General features: G+C 41.7%; 2 protein-coding genes across 4 annotated transcripts in view; both read right to left on the reverse strand.

Moving 5' to 3' along the window:
* diras1b (DIRAS family, GTP-binding RAS-like 1b) overlaps nt 1-7,594 on the reverse strand; it is a 31,225-nt gene extending 23,631 nt beyond the window's left edge. Inside the window, exon 1 of one of the 2 annotated variants that reach the window (XM_078175171.1) lies at nt 6,381-7,594. The gene's annotated coding sequence lies outside the window, so the exon portion shown is untranslated. Of the gene's footprint in view, nt 1-5,113; nt 5,413-6,380 lie in introns of those variants that run through there. The other variant, XM_033642215.2, reaches the window with a different exon arrangement.
* A 1,394-nt stretch (nt 7,595-8,988) lies between these two features.
* Nucleotides 8,989-23,123, reverse strand: LOC117266841 (receptor expression-enhancing protein 5). 2 transcript variants are annotated; one of them, XM_033642218.2, is made up of 6 exons: nt 23,023-23,123; nt 22,796-22,929; nt 16,064-16,157; nt 13,907-14,045; nt 10,881-11,049; nt 8,989-9,733 (listed from the first exon to the last, which is right to left on the reverse strand). In XM_033642218.2, the coding sequence occupies exons 2-6, from the start codon at nt 22,908-22,910 to the stop codon at nt 9,696-9,698; spliced, it is 555 nt and encodes a 184-aa protein (XP_033498109.1). In that variant the 5' UTR covers nt 22,911-22,929; nt 23,023-23,123; the 3' UTR covers nt 8,989-9,695. The 2 variants fall into 2 exon arrangements, with proteins under 2 accessions (XP_033498109.1, XP_033498110.1); XM_033642219.2 differs by having other exon boundaries at nt 10,859-11,049.
* Nucleotides 23,124-25,887: the final 2,764 nt, after the last annotated feature.

Genomic DNA, 25,887 nt, shown 5'->3' on the forward strand with positions numbered 1-25,887 from the left:
AGTTTTTACACAGGACTGGGTGCAACACGGCCATGTAATTAGTCTTTGAGTGTGTATTAGTGCTGAGTATTAGCTTGACCTGGGAAACCCAGGGTTTCTCCGTCTGGCCTCTCCATAAGACCCTGCTAATACCTCGGCCTGGCAATCTGGGAAACACAGAGGTACGTGGATATTAACATCCGAATGTGACCAAGAAAAGGTAAAGAAATTCAGCAGTGGTAACAGAGCAATTACGTCTGTTGTCAAGCATAATGTATTCTATTTTTTTTTTTTTCAAGAAAGTCTATTCTTAGAAGCATCGAAGGCTCTGACCTGACTGAAGCACTAATTACAGACTGCTGGAGTGTGTTGCAGAAGCCTGCCTGCAGTGACAGATGGTGACAGGGTTGGTCTCTTTGGATTGACTCCACTGGTTTCTACAGTCGAGATCAACCAGGCACAGCTTTTTTATAATACCACTTGATCCACGCCTGATAACAACGCAGATGGAGACAACAAGGGAATCCCGCTCCAGACTGCCCCCATGACGAAACGGAGGTTTTAGGAAACTGACCCTTAACGTTTCTTTATTTGAAACCCCCAAAATATTCACAATTTTCTCACACTTCTCATTCCTTAAAACAGAAAATTAATGGCTGATATTTGCACAAAATGTCAAATAAAACACAGTAATGCAGAGGTCACGGCGTGCATAATGCACCAGAGCAGCCATCCAGGCCTTCTATTGGTTATGCACAAGACCAAGACAATCCCGCCTAATGCCATGTATAATGAAGACTCCACAGACCTTTCAAATGAGCTGATGCCGTCAGAACAACTAAAACACTTTAGCATTGATCTGTTCCAGTATTAAAGCAGACGTTATGCAGTATATAGTTATATATAGCCCAGGAGTGCTCAACAGTGATGGTGCACTTGACTAGACTCGTGCTGTCAAAGCATCAGACAGACTTAAACATCATCAGGAGACAGCAGTTAACTATAACTTCAAAAAGCATTTTGGATAGAGCTTTCATTCTCTGCCCGAACTGGATGGAGCCCGACCTGACCCGCCTGGTTCGGGCTGTAATTTCATAAAAGTCTCCTGTGTTTGAAAAGTTCGCTCCAATTTCCCACTGTTTTTTTTTCAATGCAGACCTTATAATCTGTGTAATGTCATGAATAATGTATGAGCTGTGTTGCCATCAACCCATCCCGACTCCTGCCTCTCATTAGTAAGCAGAAATGTTGTTCAATCTCAGTTTTATGTATACGGCATGTGACAGTTTTTGGGCTGTGTTTAGCATGAAGTAGGAGAAGATGCATGCCGGAGATCATGTCACAATTGTCTATTACCCCATTGGAAAGACTTAAAATTACTTCAGGTGGTAATGAATGTGGAAATTTGAGTTATTAAATCCGACTCAGGCACAAAACTGTTGCCATGGTTTGAGCTAGGGTCACGCTTGAACATAAAATATGCAGGTTCATGTAGGGTCGGGCCTGATTATAGATCTAATTATGTCTCATCAAGCTCAGTTTAAGAGGGGATCCATTTTTGTTTAAAGCTTTTCATATTGAAAGAATTGTAAATCAAGCCTTATAATATATGTAATGACTATCTTTTTAAGTCACAGAGGGGCTGCTACTCAGATTCAGTTACAACACCCACACGATTAAATCCCCAGCTTGTAGTTTAAAAAAATAAATAAATCAGATTTAGCTCACCAGTTGCTGCTGTGGCATTATCTTTCACAAAAAGTACAAAACCGCACATGCAGGAACACAAGCTGCAGCCTGCTCAAAAACCATCTGCTTCTCTCACATGAAGCAGCGACACACCTGAACCTGATTCAGTTAACCTACTAAGGAACTTTTCCCTACCAAGTACTTCACAATAAGGATGCTTATTATCATACACAGCAACTCGTGTAATTCACACCCTTTCACTTCAAATGTATTTCCCCATGACATTAAATCAGCCAGAAACCTTTAAATCATGGGCATGTTTCTTTAACTTCGGACCCACTGATGCCTCACTGTAAGCCAATATGTGTATTTGTGTGTACTAACATCTGCAGTAGGTGATTTGAGGGGGGACAAGGGGGGACATCATCCTCCTTGCTAGCAAAATGACAAAAATATCACCACCTTATTAACCTGCCGTGCCTCTCCATCCCCACTGGACCATGGGCGGACCGTGGTCTGGGCCCACACCTGGACATAAAACTTTAATTAATAGCCCGGGCTACTATTTGCTTAATTTGATCAAATTTACAGGACTATATTTGGGACAGGCCTTTAATTCCGTCCGCACAAAACTGCTGCTCAACAAAGACAAAAAAATACAATCAAATTGTTTATTTAAACCAGTATAAATATTACCTGTTTAAAAATGAGGCTTCAGATAACACATCAGTTATGAATCAGTCATTTGATCTGGCTGTCAGACAGCGCATCAGAGAGAGTGAGTTACAACACTTGAGGATTATCGCACCCAGCATACTGACACAACACTTTATCCTGTTAAAACAACACTCACAAATTGGATTAATTTTTGTGAAAAACCATTTTCATTCTTTTGATCTGAGGACCCTTACGGACTAAAGGAATATGAATAACATACAGCGTAACTGAGGAATGGACATATTTATTAGGCAGCCAACAACCTGCTTTTATACATCCAAAGGACTTTTAATTGAGGTTTTAGGGTATTTAAAAATGATGTAGTGTTTCTATTTTAACCAGCACGACATTTCTATCCTTTACGGCACAGGTTTATCAGTCAAGAAAACTCATCGCCCAATTGCATGCGTCATAAATCATCTCATGTGATGCCACTCAGCCGATCAAATCTGTGCATTCTGAGAAGCATTGCGACTCGAGTCAGTGTGGGATATACTCACACAAGAAAGAGATAAGAGAAATAAACGAGTCACATAAAAGTAATTTACATGGAGCACGAACCGCAGGGAGGCAAAGGTCCTGTTGAAACTGGAGCAATTCTTCTTCTTATTATTATTTTATCTTAAAACTCTTAAAACTTGTAACTGGCCAAAATTAACATCTGATACAGGTGTAATTAACGACTGTCACGAAATGGCTCAGTAGGTTCCCCTTCAAAATTTCGATGACGCGGCCCCTGAAGCTGCTTTCACTTACGTGTACGGAACTTGGTAGGTACATGTAACATCACAAGATGTGCAAAAAAGTGTCTTGGAGCCATACTCTAAACCCAACAGGAAGTCAGCCATTTTGAATTAAATGTGCAATTTATTTTTATTATTTTGTTTTAGCGCTTTGCTTGAAATCTTTGTTTTCATTCAATTATTCTTGTGATGTTTTATAGTCTGTGTCTGCTTTGTGTACAGAACTTTGAGTGTTGATTGTATAATAAATAAATTATAATTTTTTATATAGAAAAAGATCACTGTGGCATAAGTGTCAGAGGGTTAATAGTTAAAAAGAACAGCGTTGGATTGAGTTTCACTTTAAGAAGAAAGAAACTAAGTTAGACCCTAGTAAACATGGGTCACACTACAAAAATAGCTTTTCAGATTTTATATGCATGCACTGCTGATTAATTAATAATATAGAAAACTGCGCCCATATGATGCCAATAATGCATCATTCTCTGAAGCCACAAAAAGCCAGGTTTCTACTTGTGATCCCAGCTCTGAACAGACCTGATCATGATAACTGCAGAAAAACTGGAGCTGCTCGTGTGTGTGGAGCTGCCTGTTTCCAGACATGAATAAACATAAGTGACAAATCCAGCAGAACTCACAACAACATCTGGCCATCTGGACGTCAGTTATCTCGCACAGCTTTGTGTGCTGTGGTATAATGGGCCTTGGCTAAAAAAAAGGGATAAAAATACCACTCCAATCATCATCATCAATTATCAGCATCTATAACTCATCTCCAGCTACATCACCAGAGACGTCAGCATCATCACCAGCATCATCTCCTCTCTCTGCTTTTCCTTGTTACCATGTATTGAGTCATTTCTTTGTCCTGCCTTAGCAGCACAAGTGTTCTTATGCAACCGTGCTGTGGCCATTCAAGACAGACAAACAAACGGACAGGCAGGCAGGCAGGACACTGACACTCCCCCACACTTCCACTTATCTCCCCATCCTCGACCAACACATGCATGCTTTAACACAGCCTGCATCTCTATGCTACTCCTCAACCACACACTTTAAAGCTTAATCACAGGATTTACTGTCATACATCCGTCCTCTCCTCTCTTTTCTCGCAAACCCTGCAACCCACACACACCCATGACTGGCAGTGTTCAGTGCATACAGGAAGTCACATGAATATTCACGCGCGCACACACACACACACACACACACATGCAAGAAGGCCCTAAATGATGCACAACTCCTTTTGCATGTCATGATGGCTCTCCTCTCCAGATCATGAGAGCCACAACATCAGGCACGGAGGAGAAGGAGGAGGAGACATGGAGAAACACAGATCCAGATGGAGGATTAACAGTGACATTTGCCACAGAAATCGGGCTTTATGCGTCACACTGGCGTCATTATTAGTGTACAGTCAAATGTTGACGTGCGTCTCCGTGTCGGCTGTAATCAGGAAGGGGTGGCAGGCAGGAGAGGGCTTGCCGTCGGTCCGCAGATTGGTGCGCAACGCCATTACAGACCACCCTACTCTGCTGGGTTCATTCATAAATACCAGAGGATCGCCATCTCGCAACGGTGCCATCATTTCGCAGTTGCAGCGAACCCCACCACTCCTCCCTCCTCCTCCCCTCCTCCTCCTCCTCCCTCCACCTCCCTTTACTCCTCAAAGCAATATCATAATCCCAACACCCTCATATCTCTGCCCCCTCTCCCTCCTGCTGACTGCCAATATGGCTGTGCGGGCATACAATTCACACGACCGAGGTTATCAAACACAAAGTCGTGATAGCAGCCGATGTAAATGCATTTAAATCAACAGGATAAATAATAAATTAATAAAGACTGAGATCCTGCACCGGCCGTGAACAGCAGGGATCGTGCGCGCTCAGCAGACGAGCCAGGCAGAAGGAGCGCGGCTTCGCCTCTGAATACCAACATCTAACCTCCATGTAAAGATGCGGGGATGAGCAGCATCTCCATACCTGGTCGTGAAGTACAGCTCCGCTTCAGGCTCGTCCTCGGTTGAGACGGATGTAAGACAAACGCTGAAAGCGTCTTAAAGCATTTTACACGGTTCATGTAGAGCTCATGTCGTCCGATTTCCAACACCACCACAGCAGACTCTCTCTATCTCTCTTCCTCTCCCTTTCTCTCCCTCTCGCAGATAGGACGTGGGAGGTGCTATGCCCTCTCCCTTTTCTGTCCACACTTGATTTTCTTTCACTTCATACACTTCCTAGTGGTTGGATGCCAGCGAAATTAGCTATTTAACACAGACACCCTCTCAAAAAAATTGACCACGAGATCACAGCAAAATTAAAATGAAACTGAGTAACACTGCACAGGCCACCTTAATATCTCAATATCCATATACGGAGCAACAATCTGATCATATGCGATGCAAAATATCCAAAGAAACCGGGATGTAAAGGCACCGATGGTCCCCGAGCAACAGATCGCATTAAAGTGGTCCGGCTGATGGAATTAAATTCACGGTGAAAAATGTAACCTAAGCAGAACCCCATTTAATTTTCCAAATGATTTTGTCGATGTTTCAGCCACAGCCAGGCAGCCACCTGATATCTCCAGGGCCGAGGCAGATTTATGCAGCTTTTCAATCCGGCTCACAGCTGCAGGAATTAAAAGACGACTAAAGACGGGAAATCTTGTGTGAAATTTTGTGAGAGCAAAAAGCCAGAACTGCAAGATTCACTGGCTCAGATTGGGCATCTGATTAATCACGCAACATTTTGATAACATGGACGTTTTGACACAAGTACACATAAATCAAATCACCTATAACTGGAAGAGAAAGCGGAAATGCATGATTGAGTGCCTTGTATTTGGTGTGTGATTCAGGATCAGCACCACGGACAGCGACCTCATTGTGTTTCAGCACCATGGAGAGATCCATCAATACATACATACATACACACATACATAGGCCTTTATATACAGTAGGCTGTACTGTAAACACACACAACAGAGCAAAACAACATGTAAAGGATGGACAGAAGGTAGGAGATGACAGTCAATAAACCAGGAAGTATACCAGCCCAGTATAAGCACGCCCAAATCAATTCTCAGCCCATGTCTGCAGGAATAATCACATTCCATTCATTTCCTCCAGCACCACAAATAAGTGTGAGGCAGCCTAGCCCGGATGCTACTAAAGGCCCATGGCCGAGCCACACCGGGCCTTGTTTGGAGCTGTTTGTCTGTACGTGACGGTCTCAGTGTATGACTCACCAACTCTCCATCCGGACAGCCTTGTGTTTGTCCCCCTCTGTTGGTGAGCCTGGGCACTGCAGCAGCCAAGCAGACAGGGTGATAGCAAGGAGCATAGATTGTTTCTGTTGGGGGGGAATAATGAGCAGAAGATCAGGAGATAATGGAGGGTTAGGCAGGAGGAGAGATCATGCAGAAATATGCAGATGGAAAGTTAGCATGGCCAGAAAAAAGAGGGATCCAGAGACTTCAATCTAAAGTTATTATTATTATTAAAACTTAAAAGTCTACAGCTAGCTATTTTCAGAATATAGTCTTCTTACCTTCCTACATTAACATTAGCTTAGTTGCAACAAGCCTATCATCTTAAGTAAAACACGTTTAACATTAAAGGTCCAGCGTACAGGAATTAAAGGGATATTTTGGCAGAAATGGAATATATTATAAAAGTACGTTTTCTTTAGTATATAAAATTAAGAATTGTCATTTTTTTCTTACCATAGAATGAGCCATTAATTTCTACACGTGGGGAGCAGGCCCTCATCCACAGAGTTTGCCATGTTGTAACCGAATACTAGCTCTAGAATAGGGCCACCGTAGTTAGCAGCAACCAACGATGAGCCGAGCAGCGTCAGAAAAACGCAGATTTTTACCGTGGAAATGCTTTAGTCAGTTTTTCTACGAGCTAAAATCACTGGGTCCGTTTGTTTTGCAAAGAAGGGGACCTCTGCGGATAACTCGGCTCCTCGTAAAATCCTCCTGAACATCTGGGTCTTAAGTTATCACAGGAAAAAGGTTAGTAGACGTTTGCAGTACTGGGTTAGCGTGTAGGAGAAACACAGATTTTTAACGTGAAACTTCTTTGTTCAGTGTTTTTACCAGCTTAAATCACCGGGTCCTTTTGTTTTGCAAAGCAGGAGACCTCTATGGATACCTCAGCTCGTGGTTAACACCTGCAGAACATCTAGATCTTAAGTTAACAGAGGGAAAAGGTTAGGTTTGCAGTGCTGGGTTAGAAGGTGAGTAGGCATTTGCAGTGCTGGGCTAGTGTGTAAGAGAAACACAGATTTATTCAGTGTTTTTACCAGTTTCAATTACCAGGTCCATTTATTTCAAAGAGCAAGAGGCCTCTGCGGATATTTCGACTCCTGGTAAACACCTTCTGAACGTTTGAATCTAAAGTTATCTGAGAGAAAAGGCGAGCAGAAATTGCGAGGTGCTTGGCTAGTAGCCCATGTGGGACAAGCTGAAAAGTGTATCTATCTATCTATCTATCTATCATATGATCTGTTTGTCTTGGTGCAGCTCCTGGTAAAAATCTCCTGAATAATGAACACTGAAGGAATTCTAACCGGGAGTACACGCTTAAGTGCTAATAAAACATAGCTGTGCTTTGAGCTAAATGCTAACATCACCACACTAAGAGAATCAGAGGATCAGCAAAGTCCGCATGACTCATCCTCTCAGATCACGAATGGATCTCCTGGATGTCATTAGATATTCAGTCAGGAGCAACAAACAGACAGAGATTGCCATCCCTAGAGCCATGTTGCTGTAGTGGGACGAAAAAGCAGATTGTAAAATTAATAATAGCTGAAAAATGTTTGTGTACATATATAACATGCTTTCATTCACTCCTTTCATTCTTTGTCCTCCTCTCTCCAGCTCTTCTTCTCCTGTCCTAAGCCATTACAGGCCCTACACTCAATACAAAGCGTTGGATCAAACCACACTGCAACACAATGCAATAATTGGTTTCTGTGTCCAATTTGTGTTTAATCAATAACCTGTCGGCCACCGGTGGCTGAAGGGATACATAACAAACACCGAGCGGCCACATCTTCACAGCAGCCATTTCCAGATGGGTGCCTTCCTCTCTCCGTGGCGGCATGTGGCCAATTGCGCCGGCTCCATCCACCATTTCCCATGCATTACATCCAGTGCGCAGACACAAAGGGCCTCCCATTCAGAGCCCCTCGAGCGTGAATACAAAGCAAAAGTCAAATTAAAGAGTGGGTGGTTAGGCTGTCTGAATGCTGGTAAATGTACTTGAGGGTGACAGGTCAAAAGATCAAGTGGATACGAAGGATGGGAGGGGAAACGCTCATGGCAGCGGTATCTTCACTGCAATTCCTGCTATAACAAATGGGATATACGGAGAATTAAATACAAAATTATCTGCACCCACATCTGTAAATTTTTAAACAAAAATTTGAATTTCATGTAAAAGAAAAGTAGTTCAAAGAATTTGCAATATTCTTTAATGGCATGTAGAACAGTTTGGAAAAGGGTAACTGAAACTTTTAATGTTTTCAACGCATGAAATTTGGGTACCCATTACAAATACAGCAGATAAAGTTCATTAATAAAAAAAATAAAAAAAAAATTGGTGCTGCAAAATGAACTAGAGCCAAATCCGCAGAGGTTATGGATCCAGAAATACAATTTCCCTGACTTGCCGCTGCTATAGAAAAAAACAATTACAGAAACCACCGGTGCGTGAACATTGTAATTTGGACCGAATAAAATCCAATTCCCACTTTGTGAGGAATGACACTGCTCGGAGAGAGGGCACCAGAAGAAACAGAAATAAATCTGAAAAGGTTAAAGCCAGACAGGCAGACACTTGTTCAATTCATTCAGGTTCCAGTTTTATTATTTCAGTATTATGAGATGATAAATTAAGACATATTAAAAGGCAGAAGTCTTCAAGATAAAGTTACAGATGAAGTACCCTCCCATTCCCAATAGCTCCAACAGACTTTAAATGCCGCTTCGCACATGCAAGAGTGAGGCTTTTAAGAGCGAGAACACGTTAATGACATGTAAAAGTTCCAGTTTTGATTAACAATTAGAAAGTGCTGTTTGTGGACACATTTGAAGACAAACTGCTTTTATAACCGTAACGTCATCAGCCTCAGTTTTCTGGCTCAATTAGACATAAAAATATCGACTGTACCGCTAGTGCTGCTGAAACCTGCAGGCACACAATTGTATTTTTTGACATCATTAGATTTCTTTCCACGAAGGTTGTCACACTACGACAAATAAAAGAAGATCACATAAAAAGGTCACAGTTTCTCCGATTGTCTTGGCAGTACCGATGGCAGTACTGATGTGATAAACAAACAACCTTTTATTCATTTTCAAGAGTGTGAAGCTTCGGTTCACCACATGACGCAGGGGTTGATCAACATCATTCGTCATGGTAGGAGGTTTGAAGACAGAACAAAAGCAAAACAACAAACACACATAAACTCATTCAGTCACTCTTTCAATTACAGAGACACACACACACAGACACACAGACACACACACAAAGCCTTTCCATGTCTCTCACTGGTCCTTGTCATGGTTGAGGGCCCGGTTAACAGCTGATGGAATAAACAGAGAAAAAACTAGAATTACAACCTTGCGGTTGTACGCCTCCTCTAATCCCTCAAAGTTGCACTTACAGTTTTCATCCATGTGTGTGAATACATGCATGCTTCACACATCTTCCCCCCTGGCAGCATAGAAGATGGACACAATCAGCACAGTTTCATGGTGGACACCAAAGATTAGTGTCACCAATTCAATCTGACCAGATATCTCCCCTTCTGCTCCTGAGATCTGGCGTTGAGTGATGGCCAGAAAAGTGTTGTTGCAGAACATTATGATGTCACAGTGAGGTTGACCTTTGGCCTTTTAGGTATGAAATGTCATCACTTAATTTCATTGGTGTGAATTTTTGTCATAATTAGCGGATGAATTCTTGCGTTATGGCCAAAAACATGTTTTGTGAGGTCACAGTGACCTTTGACCACCAAATCTAATCAGTTCATTGTTGAGTCCAAAAGGGCATTTGTGCCAAATTTCAAACAACTCCCTCAAGGCCTTCTTGAGATATCGCAATCAAGAGAATGACACAGTGGTCACGGTGACCTTGACCTTTAACCAACAAATTGTAACCAGGTCATTGTTTGATCCAAGTAGACATTTGTGCCAAATTTGAAGAACCTCCTTCAAGGCCTTCTTGGGATATCACGTTCATAAGAATGAGACGGATGCAAGGTTACAGTGACCTTGACCTTTGACCACCAAAATCTAATTAGTTCATCATTGAGTCCAAGTGAACGTTTGTGCAAAATTTAAAAAATTCCCTCAAGATCTTCTGGAGATATTGCGTCCACAGGAATAACACAGACGAGGTCAAAGTGGCCTTGACCTTTGACCACCAAAATCTAAGTAGTTCATCATTGTCCAAGTGGGGAAATTCTCTCAAGGCAATGTTGAGATTCACAAGAATGAAATAGATGGATGGATTGACAACCTGAAAACATAATGCAGGTTTCACTTCGGCAGCGTGGAGGCATAAAAACACTGTATTTTGTAGGGACGCTAACAGACTCAAAGATAAAACAGATGACTGTATTTGAGGAAAGATTTCTAAGGTGTTTATCTGGGAGGTGATGGAGAAGTTTGTCTGCGGAGAGTATAAATTAAGTGACTGTACTTGCATGTATATTGACGTTATCTCACCCTCCTTTGTCACGCTCTCAGTTATGTTCTTAGCCTTGGCGCTCAGGTCGCTGACCACGCTGTCCATGGCTGCCTGGTGTTTCAGGAAAAACGGCCGGATCACACGATTGTACAAGATCTCAGAACCGTTCCATGTCACCGGAGCCATACACCAGATCAGGAACAAACACTGAGGGGAGAGCAGAGGGAAGATCTTAGATATCATGCTGCTGGGTGACTTCCTGTCCAGAGTGACTAATGTCTGGCTCTGTATTTTATGAGATAATAAATCCACTATCTCTGGGATTTAGATGGTTAGTCGGACAAAAAACAAGCAATTTAATGACGACACCTTGGGTTTTTAGGAAAGTGTATAATTTTTCACTTTTCTGACATTTTATAGGCCAAGTGATTTATTGATTATTGAAGAAATACTTTGCAGATTAATTGAAAATGAAAGGAATTGTCAGATGCAGACCTCAACAACGCAATTTTGGAATCTGGCTAAACCTTTTGCATTTAATGAGAAGTGTTAACATTTGTCTAACATGCCAGCTATTGTATTGTGTTACATAACAGGCCTGTGTTAATTTCCCATCATTCACTGCACAGTACGAGGCATTGTTTATTAATCCTATTTTTCCAGGATTAAGTTCATCCATTGAAACCATCCCATTTTAATGAAGGAAAGCAAAGATTATCACGGTAATTAGGCCCAAACAATACATAATGAGGTGACTTTTTGATGGTTAAGGCAGGGCTTCCAATCTTTGTGTCAGATTGCAACTTTACTCAACTTATGACAACCTCATTTTACATGTCAAAAAGGACATGAAATGATGATAATAAATACTTACTCTGCAACTAATGGGCATTGCCATGTCCCAGTGAAGTATAGGTAAAACAAAAATAAAAATGCATTTTGAGTTTATAACACCACAGGAAATTGCGTTAAAAAACACCTGGCCAAAAGTGAATGATTAGAAACAATTGTCAAGTTAATAAAATAAGGTTTCACAATAAAAAAAAATTGTATTATCTGCTCTGAAACACTGAGGGCACGTCCGCTGAAGGTGCTGAGCTGAAGATCGTGCCGCTGAGAGGTGACAGTCTCTCAGTATCAGCTAACCCAGTAACACAGCACAGCACCAACTGCTGATCTGGCTGAAAGGTACATTTGTGACGGCTATTTTGTAGGGCTGCCCATGACTAAGAATTTTGCTAGTCGACCAATAGTCATCATTTAGGGCCATGAGTCGACTAGTCGCCCGCATGTTTACGATGTTAATTTAATTATTGAATTATATATTTTGGGCGGGGCAACACAATGGTTTGAGTTGAAGGTGTGAGAAAGAATAGTATCAGTAACATTGTTAACACTGTGCTACATTACAGAGAAATACAAAAACGTACTAATGAACCTTCATTAATATAGGCCTATATTTTATCTACAAGTGCACGTCACACACTGAGCGAGCCGCCTGTTAATGACTCTGTGGGCTAATGGGCATGTAGCTACTTCCATGTTTCAGATGATACCTCATGTTTGTAGTCGACCAATGAAGATGAGTTTACATATCAGCTTGGGTTCGTCCTTCACCTTCTCAAAATGATCCCACACTTTGGATTTCCTGCCCAACATGTTATTAACTAGCCTGTGGAATAACTGCAGGTTCCAGCCCTGGAAATTAGGGGCCGTACACATACAACTTCTTGGCCACCTGGAAAATGCGAGGTCTGGCACTGGGCGCTTCTCTTGTGCCTTTTCTGTGCCAGCTTTCAAGAGTGCGGTTGCAGGTTGCGCCTAAGGTTGCTAAACAAACTTAACAAGCATCGTATAGCTTATTTACCTGAAATCCTGAGTGCAGAGCTGATCTTCTTTCAGGTGCTGTTTAAAAGTGTGTAGGCCTATCGTCCATGGGCCAGATGTAAAGCTCTGGGTAGCCCTGCACTAACATGATCAACTTTTCCGTATTTATCAGACTGAATATTTACAGAAGCAGGGAAACATATCTGTTGGCTGTGATTGGTTTGTAACGTGACTCCTGTCTGACTGCTGAGTGTGGCCACTTCCTGTGTCTGTCCTTTCAAATTTAATTCCCACATGGTCCAGTCATATAGGCAAGTTGCAGCTCCTAATAGTGTTTCACTTTTGTTTTTTCTGCGACTAAGCGACCAATGACATCTTGCATACGAATGACCTTTCTGGTTGACGAACGTTGACTATTGGGGTGTAGCCCTACTATTGTGCTTGTGTTCATGATTGTAGCATTCAACAGAGTTCTTAATTCATGTATTCATTAGACTAAAAGAGGTAAGGAAGCTTGTGGAATGTAGCAAACGCATTGCTTACACACAGGAAGTGAACAAAACAGTGATGTAATGCATCACTTAAACAACATTAGTTATTATATAGTAGGAGAGGTGTTATGTTAAGGATGGCTCCAGTGTGCCATTTAGCCATGATGTCAGGCCCGCCCAAAAAATCCTGTATGTGCAGTTTGCACTAGTATATACTCATATTTATACTGTACAGTTTGGGCGGTTAGAATACAGGAACAACATATTTTATAACCAATACACTTCATGGGTTTTACAATATGTAAAAAAATACTTCATTAAAAATCAAGCCTGTTTAGACTGCTTACTGACTTTTTTTCTTAGTTGACTAGCCTACTAGTTTACTAGTTTGACACTTTTCCCAGTGAAAACCCACAACATTCAAAACCCATTATGAAGTATGGGACTGCATTACAGCAGATGTCTGACGGTCTTCTTCATTTTCATTTTCAAATTATCCACAAGAGTGCGCTGTTGGAAAACTACAATTTACAGACGCCCAGAGTGACAGAGTACAGCGCTCATGTGATTCAACACATCGTGACTGCCTGTGGTTTTACAGTGAAAGCAGACATAGCTGGCAAGATAATACAGAACAAAAAAAGGAGATATAACTCAATAAGGTGTAAAAAAACAAAACAAATATCATCCATACAAAAAAAAAAAAAAAAAAAGGAAACAACCTACAAATGAAAAGGTCAGCCTACCTTGCCGGCATAGTAAAAGGGGAACCAGAAAAGGAAGATGTCAGAGAAGAACTCGACAACGCTGAAGAGTCCATAAACAACCCAGTAGGTCAGCCACTGTGTGTCATCTTCCTTCACGTTGCTCTCGATGGCCTTAATGCTGAATGGACAGGAGGAGAGGCTCAAGTGAGAAGATTGATAATGTCATAACATCAATAGTACACACTGCAAAGATTTAAAGTCACAAACTTAAAGTCTGAAACCACAGGCGCATTTAAAGGTATCCTGTAGACTTTTTAAAAGTGTGTGACAAGGTTTTAAAGAAAGGGTGGGCCCCTTGTAAAGTATGGAAATGTAATTTAGCACGCCATCGTGTATATGAAATATCTGTAGCAGACTAGCAATGTCAAGCTCATCGAGAGAATGCCAAGAGTGTGCAAAGCAGTAATCAGAGCAAAGGGTGGCTATTTTGAAGAAACTAGAATATAAAACATGTTTTCAGTTATTTCACCTTTTTTTGTTAAGTACATAACTGCACATGTGTTCATTCATAGTTTTGATGCCTTCAGTGAGAATCTACAATGTAAACAGTCATGAAAATAAAGAAAACGCATTGAATGAGAAGGTGTGTCCAAACTTTTGGCCTGTACTGTACATATATATATATATATATATATATATATATATATATATATATATAAATCAACAAAGGCTTTCCAATTTTAGTGATGATGGGTTAGAAAAATCCACAGTCTTGTTCTGTGCGAAAATGGATTCAGAAGTTCAGCTAAAGCTAATATGAAGCGTCCGTAATCAAAGTTAGCCACATCAAGAGGGGAATTTCCACAGTTGCAGTCTTTTAAGTTAAAAAAAAAGTCTCTGTTTGCTGTGTTGTAACACAAAAAGAGAACTGTCTACTAAAAAAGACCAGTAGGAAAAGACCACTTTATGGCCTGTAAGGAGTGGATGAATGATTGCAGTGACAAGTAAATTGTTCAATGTACAAATGGGCATGTGAGTATTAAGATAGAGACTTCACTTATCTTCTAACTTTTACTTGAACATGGGGAAAAAAACAATTGAAAACAGAGATTGTCTCATGGTTTAAAAAGAAACATCCATGTCAGAAAATAAATTAGATGTTTGATCCATTTTCAGCTGTAATACAGGCCTTTTTTAAAAGGAACATATTATAACATACCATAGCAGGACAAGCACAGGTGTAGTTAATGAGATTTAATTATTAACAATAGCTGCATTCCATTTATATGTGTCAGCTCCGAACCTTTGGTATTGTGCACAGAGACAGAGCGCAACGAGTCACACTCCATGCCCACTGGAGGGGAAAACAACTGGTGCCACAATATGCAAACAAGGGCTGAAAAGCTAACAAAATGTCTGCAGCTACTTAAAACAATAGATTTTAGCATGTCAAACGACCATCTTAGCACCTTGTGTTTAACAGAGAGGAAAAGTTACATTGACAAACATTGTCGGTCTATCTCAGCGTCCCCTCACCTTACCTTGCTTGTCTTGGAGACACGATCCCACTGAATGTCCAGTGGTGACATACTTTAATATTCAATTCTATTTGATTAAGTGAATGGGACGATCATCATTTAAGCTAACGAAGATCAAAACCAGGCATTACACAGCTTAGTTAGCTTCAACCTCTACAGTCCGTCTGGCCTAATCAGCAAAATGCTTGCGGCACGTAGGCATACGGAGTGTTAGGATCCTATAGTTTTCCTTTATCTTCCTGCTGATGCCTCACATCTTGTTGCTTAAAAGCTTCATTTTTTTGGTTTAGCAGCTTGTAAAAACTCAGTTATGGATTTTTACCCATGTTGGTAGCGCATCTCACCACAAAGCAGCTTTTAGGCATTTTTTGTGTGTTTGCTAGTGGGAGCTAATGACAAGTGGGGCACCTTCACACAATACAAAGTCAACGGAGAGCATTGAATTGTCTTCCCCTCCTGTGGGGGCAGGACATAAACGTGCTTTGTCTCTAAACCTTTGATTAAACGGTGAAAAAAAATCAAAATGTGTGCTGGTTGGCACTTGTATGAAAATAACTGTCTATAAAGTAAAGAAATAATAGTAAGTTTATTACCCTTTGCATATTCTAAATGCATTTATTTTCATTTGGCATTGAAATAAGCTCGATGTCATACATACGAGAAATATGCTGGGTAGACAAAGCCAATCAGGTTGCAGAGCAGTGAGGCTCCATATCCAAACAGAAGGTACAGCCCGATCAGACTCAGGACACCTGCAGGGGGGAGAAAGATGAGAGGCGGCGGTGATGTGAGAGCAGAGGGCGGGACAGGAAGAGGAGGGTGACGTTATCAATTTACTTGACAAATACGTCTAATGTCAAACACCATAAATTTGTTGTCAACAGTGTGTGTGTGTGTGTGTGTGTGTGTGTGTGTGTGTGTGTGTGTGTGTGTATGATAGCAGGATGTCAGGATTGCACTGCACCAGGATCAGGAGGAGCAAAGAAACACAAGTCAAACACTGTACTCAAATTCAGCCAGTGGGAGAGTTGACTTATAATACACTGCAAAGCTCACAGTCATGTGAAACAGCCAGGCCTTTGCACACCAAGAGGATGTGACAGATTCCACAAATGCCAGTGTTTTTTTTTTAATAACTTCAAATTTGCATTACCATTACAGTGTGTGTGTGCAGCGTACAAAGCAATCTTACTAGATGCCTTTGCAAGCAGACGGCTTTCCACATATAATGTATAAACGTTTGCAGTACTTAGAGTAATAGTTTCATTTAGAGCTGAAATGCAAGGTCGATGAATCGATTTATTCAATCAATCTGAAATCATTTTGATAGTTATTTCATTACAGTCATTTTTCAATCAGAAATGCTGCATTTGAAGCTTTTCTTTGTCATATAAAATAGTAATCTGAATATTTTTGGGACTTGTATTGTTGGTCAGATAAAAACAATTTGAAGATCTCACCTTGGGCTCTTCTCTTTGCAATTTGTCGATAATGAAGTGAATAGTTGCAGCCTTTGTTTCATTTGCACACGTGCAAAGCAAAATATACACTCCGTGAATGTTCAGTTTTTGTTGACACTGTCACAGACGTGTTAATTAAATTGTATATTTTAGCAAAGACAACATAGTGATGGTGCATTGGGCTGCATTACATTTAGAGGTGTGTCTGATGTTCTTGTGCAAATAGTGAGGGCTAAAAAGTTAGAAAGACGTCACATTGTAATGCAGTCCAGCACAGCACCACCTTTAACTATGACTAAACATAACTGAATTTCAACTTTTCCTCTAAATGAACTGTACAGATGTAACTAATTAAGAGGGCACTGTGAATGCAAGATGTTTCACCTGACAGGGTTTTGACACGAACTACACACAAACTCGTCAAAGAAATTCTGCAGTACAATCAGCTCTGTATGAACTGAACTGTATGCTGCTTGCTCTTAACAGCAGTAAGTTGGCTGCGCTGCTTAATCCCTCAGAGGCTTAAACAGCTTGCTGGTTAGCTGGCAGCAAGATGCTGACTTTAAAGCAAATAAACTGCAGTCTTAGCAGGCATTTTGGCCAACTCACTTCTTCCATTAGTTATTGATTTCTGCAAGTTTCTCTTGCTTTGTATTTTCAAAAAGTACCATGTTTCAAAATGCGTGCTTTTCTTAACATTTAATTATAGTTTCCTTCTTCGAATCACTCCCAGGCCTACAAAACAAACCTTTTTCAGGGAACTCTGTTGTCGAGCAAATCTATTGACAGATTACAAGGTCCAGTGAGTAGGATTTAGGAGGATATATAAACAGAAATGGAATCTAATATATTAAGAATGTTTTCTTAGTCACCTAAAAATAGTAACCGTTGCATTTTTGTTGACTTAGAGATTGAGCCGTTTATATATACAAACCAAACATTGGCTTTGGATAGGGCCATTTGCGTTTCTATGTCAGCCACCGCAGTAAGCAGGCCCTCCGTGACGAGCAGCGTTGGAAAAACACTGACTTTTTTAAAACGCGAAACTGGTTTATACAGTGTTTATACTGGTTTTGAATACAATGTTTGTTTGTTTGTTTTGGAGAGGAAGAGACCTCTGCTAATGATTCAGCTCCCAGTAAAAATCTCCTGAACAGAATCAGGTGAGCACACAATAAGTTATCAGAGAAAAAAGGTAAGCACATTAGGGCTGCCCCCGACTAAGAATCTTCCTAGTCGACCAACAGTCATCATTTGGGGCCATTAGTCGACTAGTCGCCTGCATGTTTACGATATTAAATTAATTATTAAATGATATATTTTGGGCGGGGCAACACAATGGTTTGAGTTGAAGGTGTGAGAAAGAATAGTATCAGTAACATTGTTAACACTGTGCTACATTACAGAGAAATACAAAACCGTACTAATGAACCTTCATTAATATAGGGCTATATTTTATCTACAAGTGCACATCACACACTGAGCGAGCCGCCTGTTAATGACACTGTGGGATAATGGGCATGTAGCTACTTCAAGCTACTTCCCGATCTTCTTCCAGGCGCTGTTTATAAGTGTGTAGGCCTATTGTTTGTGGGACAGGTGTAAAGCTCTGGGTAGCCCTGCACTAACATGATCAACTTTTTGGAAGAAGGGAAAGATATCTGTCGGCTGTGATTGGTTTGTAACGTGACTCCTGTCTGACTGCTGAGCGTGGCCCCTTCCTGTGTCTGTCCTTTCAAATAGGTTTTGATTTATTTTGACAAGGTGCAGCTCCAAATAGAGTTTCACTTTTTTTCCCCTGCAACTAAGCGAACAATGAAATCTTGTCAACTAATGAGCTTTCTGGTCGGCGAACGTTTGGTCGACTATTAGGGGGCAGCCCTAAAGCACATATAGCAGGCACTGGGCAAACGTGAAATTACTTTATTCTGTGTTTTAACTAGGGATGGGCAAACGATCAAAATTCATTATTCGATCATCAAAAAAATTAATGATCAATTATCGATTAATTGATAAGCGAGTATTTCAAAAGAGAGAAAACAAAAGAGTGCAGTGCAGACTGTCGCCGCAAGAGAGCGCAGCTGCCCCAGTTTTGAGCTTCAACCCCCCAGGCCAAAGAGGAAGAATGGCGTGTATGCGCAGTTCACCCCTGGGTGTTTACAACCGTTGCCAGCCAGAGTTACAGGCTTCAGTTTTCAGCAAAACCTCCGTCTTTCAGTGGCGTAGTGTTTTCAGAGGCCTCAAGGGAAGCCGCTGAGGCTTTGGAGACTGATGAGAGCCTCCGTCTGTTTCTGATTTTTTGCCTGGCATAGGTCCAGCGGGAGTCTTGTAGGCCCGTTGAGCCGCCGTGCTCGCCGGGCGGAGGGGCTCGTTGGCACGGCGGCTCGCCAGACCTATGCCAGGCATTGTAGGGGAAACACTGCGACTATCGATCAAAATTATTTGTCATCGATCAAAAGCCTTAACAATCAATCATCGACAATCGAAAATTGATGCCCATCCCTAGATTTAACCAGTTTTAATTACCTGGTCCGTTTATTCTGGAGAGAAACAGACCTCTTCAGCTCCTGGTAAAAACTTCCTGAACAATTAAAACTTAAGGAATTCTAATCGGGAGACGTCTGCAATTACAAAAGCTTGTTGCAATTTGCAATCCTCACCACTAGATGCCACTACATCTCCCTTAAACTTACACACTGACCCTTGAAGGTAAAACAGGACTAGGGGAATGACGTCTAACCCTCAAGCAGCTTTAGATACAAGTAATACCTTGTATGAATCAAATTTATGCAAAGCTCAACTGTTGATATAAAATTTAACTTCCAGAAATGCCACAGGCATAATGAGGTCACACGGCACTCCGAGCACTAAAAGCCTTTGACTCTGTTCTAACCATTGCCTGCTCTTTACATCTCATTTGTTTGTCCCAGCTCATATACAAATGTCCATGCAATTCCCAGTCTGCCCATCTCTCTCCAATGAAGGGAAAACTGGACGAGCTGGTTGAAATGGAAGACCCCTTAGAGACAAAGGCTGACACTAGACACTACAGTCTGCACAGCAACACTCCCAAAAGGGAAATCATAAAGTGACATTTTTAATAAGTCAATGATGAATAATACAAAGCTGACTGCAGGATCCATCTGGCTCTGTACTGTGAGTAAGCAACTCCTGAACTGCCCTAAGAAAGTGAACAATGCATCCATGTGACCCGACACAGATTTTACAGCCATAAATGAAAACACATGTCCTTGTAGTTGAAAAACTGGGCAGAGGAGCCCCTACCCTGTTGTGTAACCATGTAATCTATGACTCAAACTACTCATTAGAGTTGCAGGAGTTGTATTTCAGCTGTAACTCCAGTTCCTCTTCGCATCAAATCATCACAAAAACCTATTGTTAAGAGTACAGTGGGTGAGGGGCTGAAGTTGGCTTTAAAAACATGAAGCTAACGAACAACGGCTGCTCACTCAGTGAGTCCGGCTGCACACACACAGTACAGAGAGACCTCTCTACTCCAGTCAGCACATTAGTCTTCCCACTTGAGAGTGTCACAAGAGTCAGCATGAACTTGAGACGTTTCTCAGCTTAACAGAGGACTGTTTAAGGGACGCTGTTTTGTAACTCTGTTCCACTGACATGCTGGGATCAAGGCAAACTACAACATTACATTTTAGTGAGGCAACAGGAAGGAATGTCTTGTATGCTACTAATTATCTGTGTACATGTTTGTAACAAGCCTGCAATGTGGCCAAGGTATCAAATGAATGTCTGTTGCCTTACTACCAAGCTAACACGACACTAACTGGGCACTTCTGCAAATTGGACAGGTCAAGGTGTAATTTGGCTGCTCTGTGTGGCTCTTCTTTCTGCTAAATGCAGGGTAGAGAGGAGTCAAGTGATATTTGCATACAATCCTCAATATTTGTTTTGCAAGCCAGTTTGGTGGTGTGTGTGTGTGTGTGTGTGTGTGGAAAAAAGACAAGACAAGTACATTGACTGAGCTTTATCTGACACCAACTGCATCTGTTAAATTTACATTTTCTGATCTCATGATCATTTTATTAATCCTGAGAGTGCATTATGTCTCAGCCATACTTCAGAGGGTGAAGTGTCGCAGACACATCTGTATCACAGGAAATGTTGGCTGATAAGCACCAAGAAATTGAAGAACACAAATACCAGAGATATGTTTGGGGTAGTCTGGAGTGTGGCTGCAACAAACGTCTATTTTCATTATTGTCTGGCCTGCCAATTATTTTTCTGATTCATTGTTTGTTCTACAAAATGTCAGAAGACAGCGAAAATATAATTTGTGGTTCACCAGGGTCCAAGCTGACGTCTCTGAATGTCATAATTTGTCCAACAAGCAGTCCAAATCCCAAAGATAGTCAATTTGCAATCATGAAAAACAGCGTAAAGCAGCAAGTCTTGGATGAATGGTTGTCGTTTTTTGCCTGTTATTTTTCTCAAATGATGAATCCATTTTCAAAATTGTTGCCTGTCAATCAACTTATCAATTAGTGGATGGATCATTTCAGCTCTAGTATTGACAGTGTGTTTTACTTACATAGTTTGTCCACCTGTGACAAGTTAGAAAGGTGCTTTTCAGCTGTCTAATGTCTCAACCTAGTGCAAATCAAATTTAAAGGATCCTTACAAATCGTTTTGTTTTTGGTAAAGCTTATTGTAGTGGAGCATTCTGTCTGTATTGGATGGAGAAAGCTGAACAGAGGCAGGGTAGACAGGGGGAATGACATGTAGCAAAGGGCCACAGCTGGAACTGAACCAGGGCTGCTTTGTTAAGGACTGAGCGTTAGTGGTGCGTGCTATACCAAGTGAGCTACCAGGTAAAGGTAGCTCACTTGGTAGTGAGAAAATGTGTGTTTAATGGAACATGCTTTGCCAGGTGAGTAACCAAGCAATCCTCATCTGAAATGCTGTGTGTTAGAAATAAATATCTGCTCATATATCAGCTTTAAATCTTTCAACTATCAATACTGGCCGCTAAAATCAAATATCAGTCAAGCTAGAAACTGAAAAAACAAAAACTCCTCAGGGCTATTTGCAAACAACAAACACTGACAACACATTCTACACACACCGCCTTCGTCCACATCTGCTGTGACCTTGAAATTGGTCTATGTTGTTTTGTGAACAAATGTGTATGGAGATCAATTTTGAGTAAACACAGTGGTTTTGAATGTAGGTCATCCCGGCCAACATGTTTCCTGTAATTATGCGGCATATCAGACAAATGTTGACTACATAGCCTGAGGTGCTGGTCTGGCCTTTATTGACTTGCACTGTGCAAACTGTCAACAGAGCTGTGTCAAAACACAAATCCCAAAAGCTAACTGACAGCAGCCTGCAGTTGAATAACCAGTCATCCTAGAATCCCCTTCCATCTATGCATTGCACTGGATATTTCAGGACGTGATAAAAATACCCCTGAGGCCAGCTGCTGGTGGGTTACAAGAGGCAGTTCATTCCAATAGAAATGTATTGAAATAGGTGTGTGTGTGTGTATGTGTGTGTGTGCGTGTGTGTGTGAGGTGGATTATGGTTTTATAGCAACCCTAATCTTGTAGTGAAGCATAAAGGTTTGAGCAGGATGAACTTTGGTATTCGAGCATGAGAAGGGTAATAAAATGAGGTAGCTATCAGTGCCACAGGAAGTGAAACCACACTGAGAAGACAAGCACTCACGCAACAGTGTGCCCACAACCGGCTGCCAGTTACTGAGTAGCAACCTAGCTAAACTAAGCTAGCTAAAGTTGGCTTGCTTGCTACTTTAACATGAAGAAGAGTGTTTCGAGGAGATGTTAAACCCGCCAAAGCAAGTCCACTACCAAGTCCAGCACTTTAAAAGTACACACAAGCATGACATAAAGTGTATCTGTGTCCTCTTTTGTCTTTTTGTAACATACCCACGGTGATGTACTCTCTCTTCACTCCAGTTTTTTGCTCCAGCGTCGCCAACTGATCCGTCACAAAGTTCTTCTCATGGAGCAGAGTCACAAAGCGCTCCTTGAAGTGACTCATTTTCGGGCTGTTCCTGAGCCTGTCACCGACACACGCCGCACAGAAGACAAAATGTCAAACGTGTCGATACGTGAGAGATTCATATGAGAAGTAACGGGGTTATTTTGCTTACCTTGGGTTGATGATTTGCCCGAAAAGTTGCCGCTGGATGGCTGGGTGCTGCTGACTCCGCCGAGTTGCGGTGGCAGTTGGGGGGCGGGGTTTAGCAGTCACCCGCTGACCAATCACAGAGCTCCGGTGAGTAACGTTCACTGCAACAGGTGATTAAACAACGGTCTGTGCTGCAGACACCCCAAACTCAGGTACTACTTCGTTTATGATTAATAATGTGTGTATTTTAAAACAAATGTGACCACTTTTAGCAACAATAACAAGCTAAGACACTGTTAATTAGAAAGCACTTCTTTGAAGACACTAGGAATTTATCATCAGCTCGCTGAAAGACATTGGGAGTTGATTATTGTCTTGGTTGAGGACATTAGGACTTTATTTTTGTTGACAGTGTTTAGTGTTTCATACTTATCAGGTCCAACTAATCCCAAATAGCTAGAAGAAATTAAAAATGCATACCAAACAAAAGTACAAGTCTCAGGAGGATATATTTTTGATTTAATTAATCATTTAATTTAATCTTATTAATCCTTCAGGGGAAATTCAGTTTTTTTCACTCTGTTGTCAATTACACACAGGTCTGAACACACACACGCACAAACAGGACCTATACATGCACTAAATGGAGAGATGTCAGAGTGGGGCTGCCCATGACAGGCGCTCAAGCAGTTGGGGGGTTCGGTACCTTGCTCAAGGGCACCTCGGCAGTGCCCAGGAGGTGAATTGGTACCTCTTCAGCTACCAGTCGCTTCCCTGATATTTTGTTCTGGACAGGGACTTGAACAGGCGACCCTCTGGTTCCCAACCCAGGTCCCTATGGACTGAGCTACTGCCGCCCAATCAGCCAAAACATTAAAACCACTGACAGATGAATTGGGTAACTTTGATTATTTTGTTCCAATGCATTGTTCTGCTGGGACACATTTGGTTCTGGCGATCATCTGACACCTACTCAAACACCGTTGCAGACCAAGTTAGTGATGGGCAAAGCTGTTCTTTAGATGTTACTGAAGCACTAGAATCAGTTCATTAAAAAGATTCATTCACTGAATCGTTCACTGCCTGGCAGGAGGAGCCCTGACTGTGTACTGCCTAGTCCGACTCACTGAACTGATACACGGCTGAACGATTCATGATTCAATTCAGTTCACGGCTTCCAGGAGTGCTGAGTGTCATTACTGGCCAGCCTAACATTTTATGTTTGTTTATCTGGAAACTAAGTCTGTTAAAACAATGGGGAGGTGTGTGATTGTGTTCATGTGGCTCGACTCCTGGCTACATTAGCCGTTAGCTTGGAGAAAACGGTACCTATGAAAGTGTATTGCTGAGAAGAAATGATTTGAATCACTCAGGGATCGGGGTTCCGCCGTTCACCGAGTGATTCGTTCACCAAGTGATTCGTCACGCGGTAGGCAGTCCCTCCCTGCACCCTGGCTGCCTTGCAACTCACAAGCAGTGTTGTGCTAGTTACAGAAAAATAGTAACTAGTTACCGTTACGAGTTACTTCATTAAAAAGTAACTCAGTTAGTAACTCAGTTACTTAAACCAAAAAGTAATGCGTTACTGAGAAAAGTAACTTTTTAGTTACTCCCCCCCAAAAAAATCGACTTAGGACTCTTGTCTTGGCTCGACCTTGTTGCACATGCACTAGTGTCATCTATACTCTGAGTACGTCCTGGTTGTAGATGACCCAAGTGCATGCTGCGTGCCGTTTTAAAACCTGGCCAAAAATAACGGAGTAACGCACTGTTTGGTAACGGTAACCGAGTTACTGAATTTAAAAACTAACTAAGTATTAGTTACTGCCACAACTAACAGCGTTATTGGGAGTGGAACTGCTGATTCGGTCCATGCGAACGTGTGAATGTGCGAATGTGACAATGAATCACTCGTGAGCAGTGCTCACGAGTGATTCATCATTTGCACGGACCGAAACAGCAGTTCCACTCCCAGCCTGCACGCTCACTACTGAGCTAAACTGAACTAAGAAATGAACTAATCAGTTCCGGAAGTGATTCACTTCAGTACATTCACTCAACAGATTCGTTCTTTTGAACAATTTGTTCGCGAACGACACAACACTAGACCAAGTACCCCCCCCATGGCAACAGTACTCCCCAATGGCAGTGCCCCCCCAGCAGGATAATGCACCATGCCACACTGCAAACATCGCTCAGGAATGGCCCAAGGAATGTGACAAAGACCTCAAGGTGTCAACCTGGCCTCCAAATTCCTCAGATCCTAATCTGAATGAGCATCTGTGGCATGTGCCATTAACAACCCACTAGACTAAATGGATCTGCCGCCAATGCTCTGGTGCCAGACACAGCAGGACAGCCAAGTGCAATCCAAGGGGGCCCCACCTTGGATTAAGGGTACATCTGGGGTACTGGCACATCACAAGAATCCTTGAGCAGAATGGGACCTGTGAAATTTAGAAGCCAGGTCGACACCTTGAGCTTTTTGTCACGCTCCACAGGCCATTTCAAACAGTTTTTGTAGTATGGCATGCTGCTTTTTTCTGCTAGGGGGGCCACTGCCATTGGGGAGTTCTGTTGCCATGAAGGGGTCTGCAACGGTGTTTGAGTGGGTGGAACATGTCAGGTGGTATCCACATGAATGCCAGAACCAAAGGCTTCGCAGCAGAACAATGCATTGGAACAAAATAATCAGAGTTATTCACTTCACCTGTCAGTGGTTTTAATGTTTTGGCTGATTGGTGTATATCTGTGATGTTTTTGTACTTTGCTTTAAGGATGTACTGTTTGGGTTTACATGTTATAGGAAAGACCTAGAAAATGAGTTTATTTTTGTGTAATCTCATCATATTGCTGGCTAAGTTTTATATCCATAAATGTAAGGTAT

The sequence above is a fragment of the Epinephelus lanceolatus genome, chromosome 15, assembly GCF_041903045.1.
Source record: "Epinephelus lanceolatus isolate andai-2023 chromosome 15, ASM4190304v1, whole genome shotgun sequence".
Taxonomy (NCBI): domain Eukaryota; kingdom Metazoa; phylum Chordata; class Actinopteri; order Perciformes; family Serranidae; genus Epinephelus; species Epinephelus lanceolatus.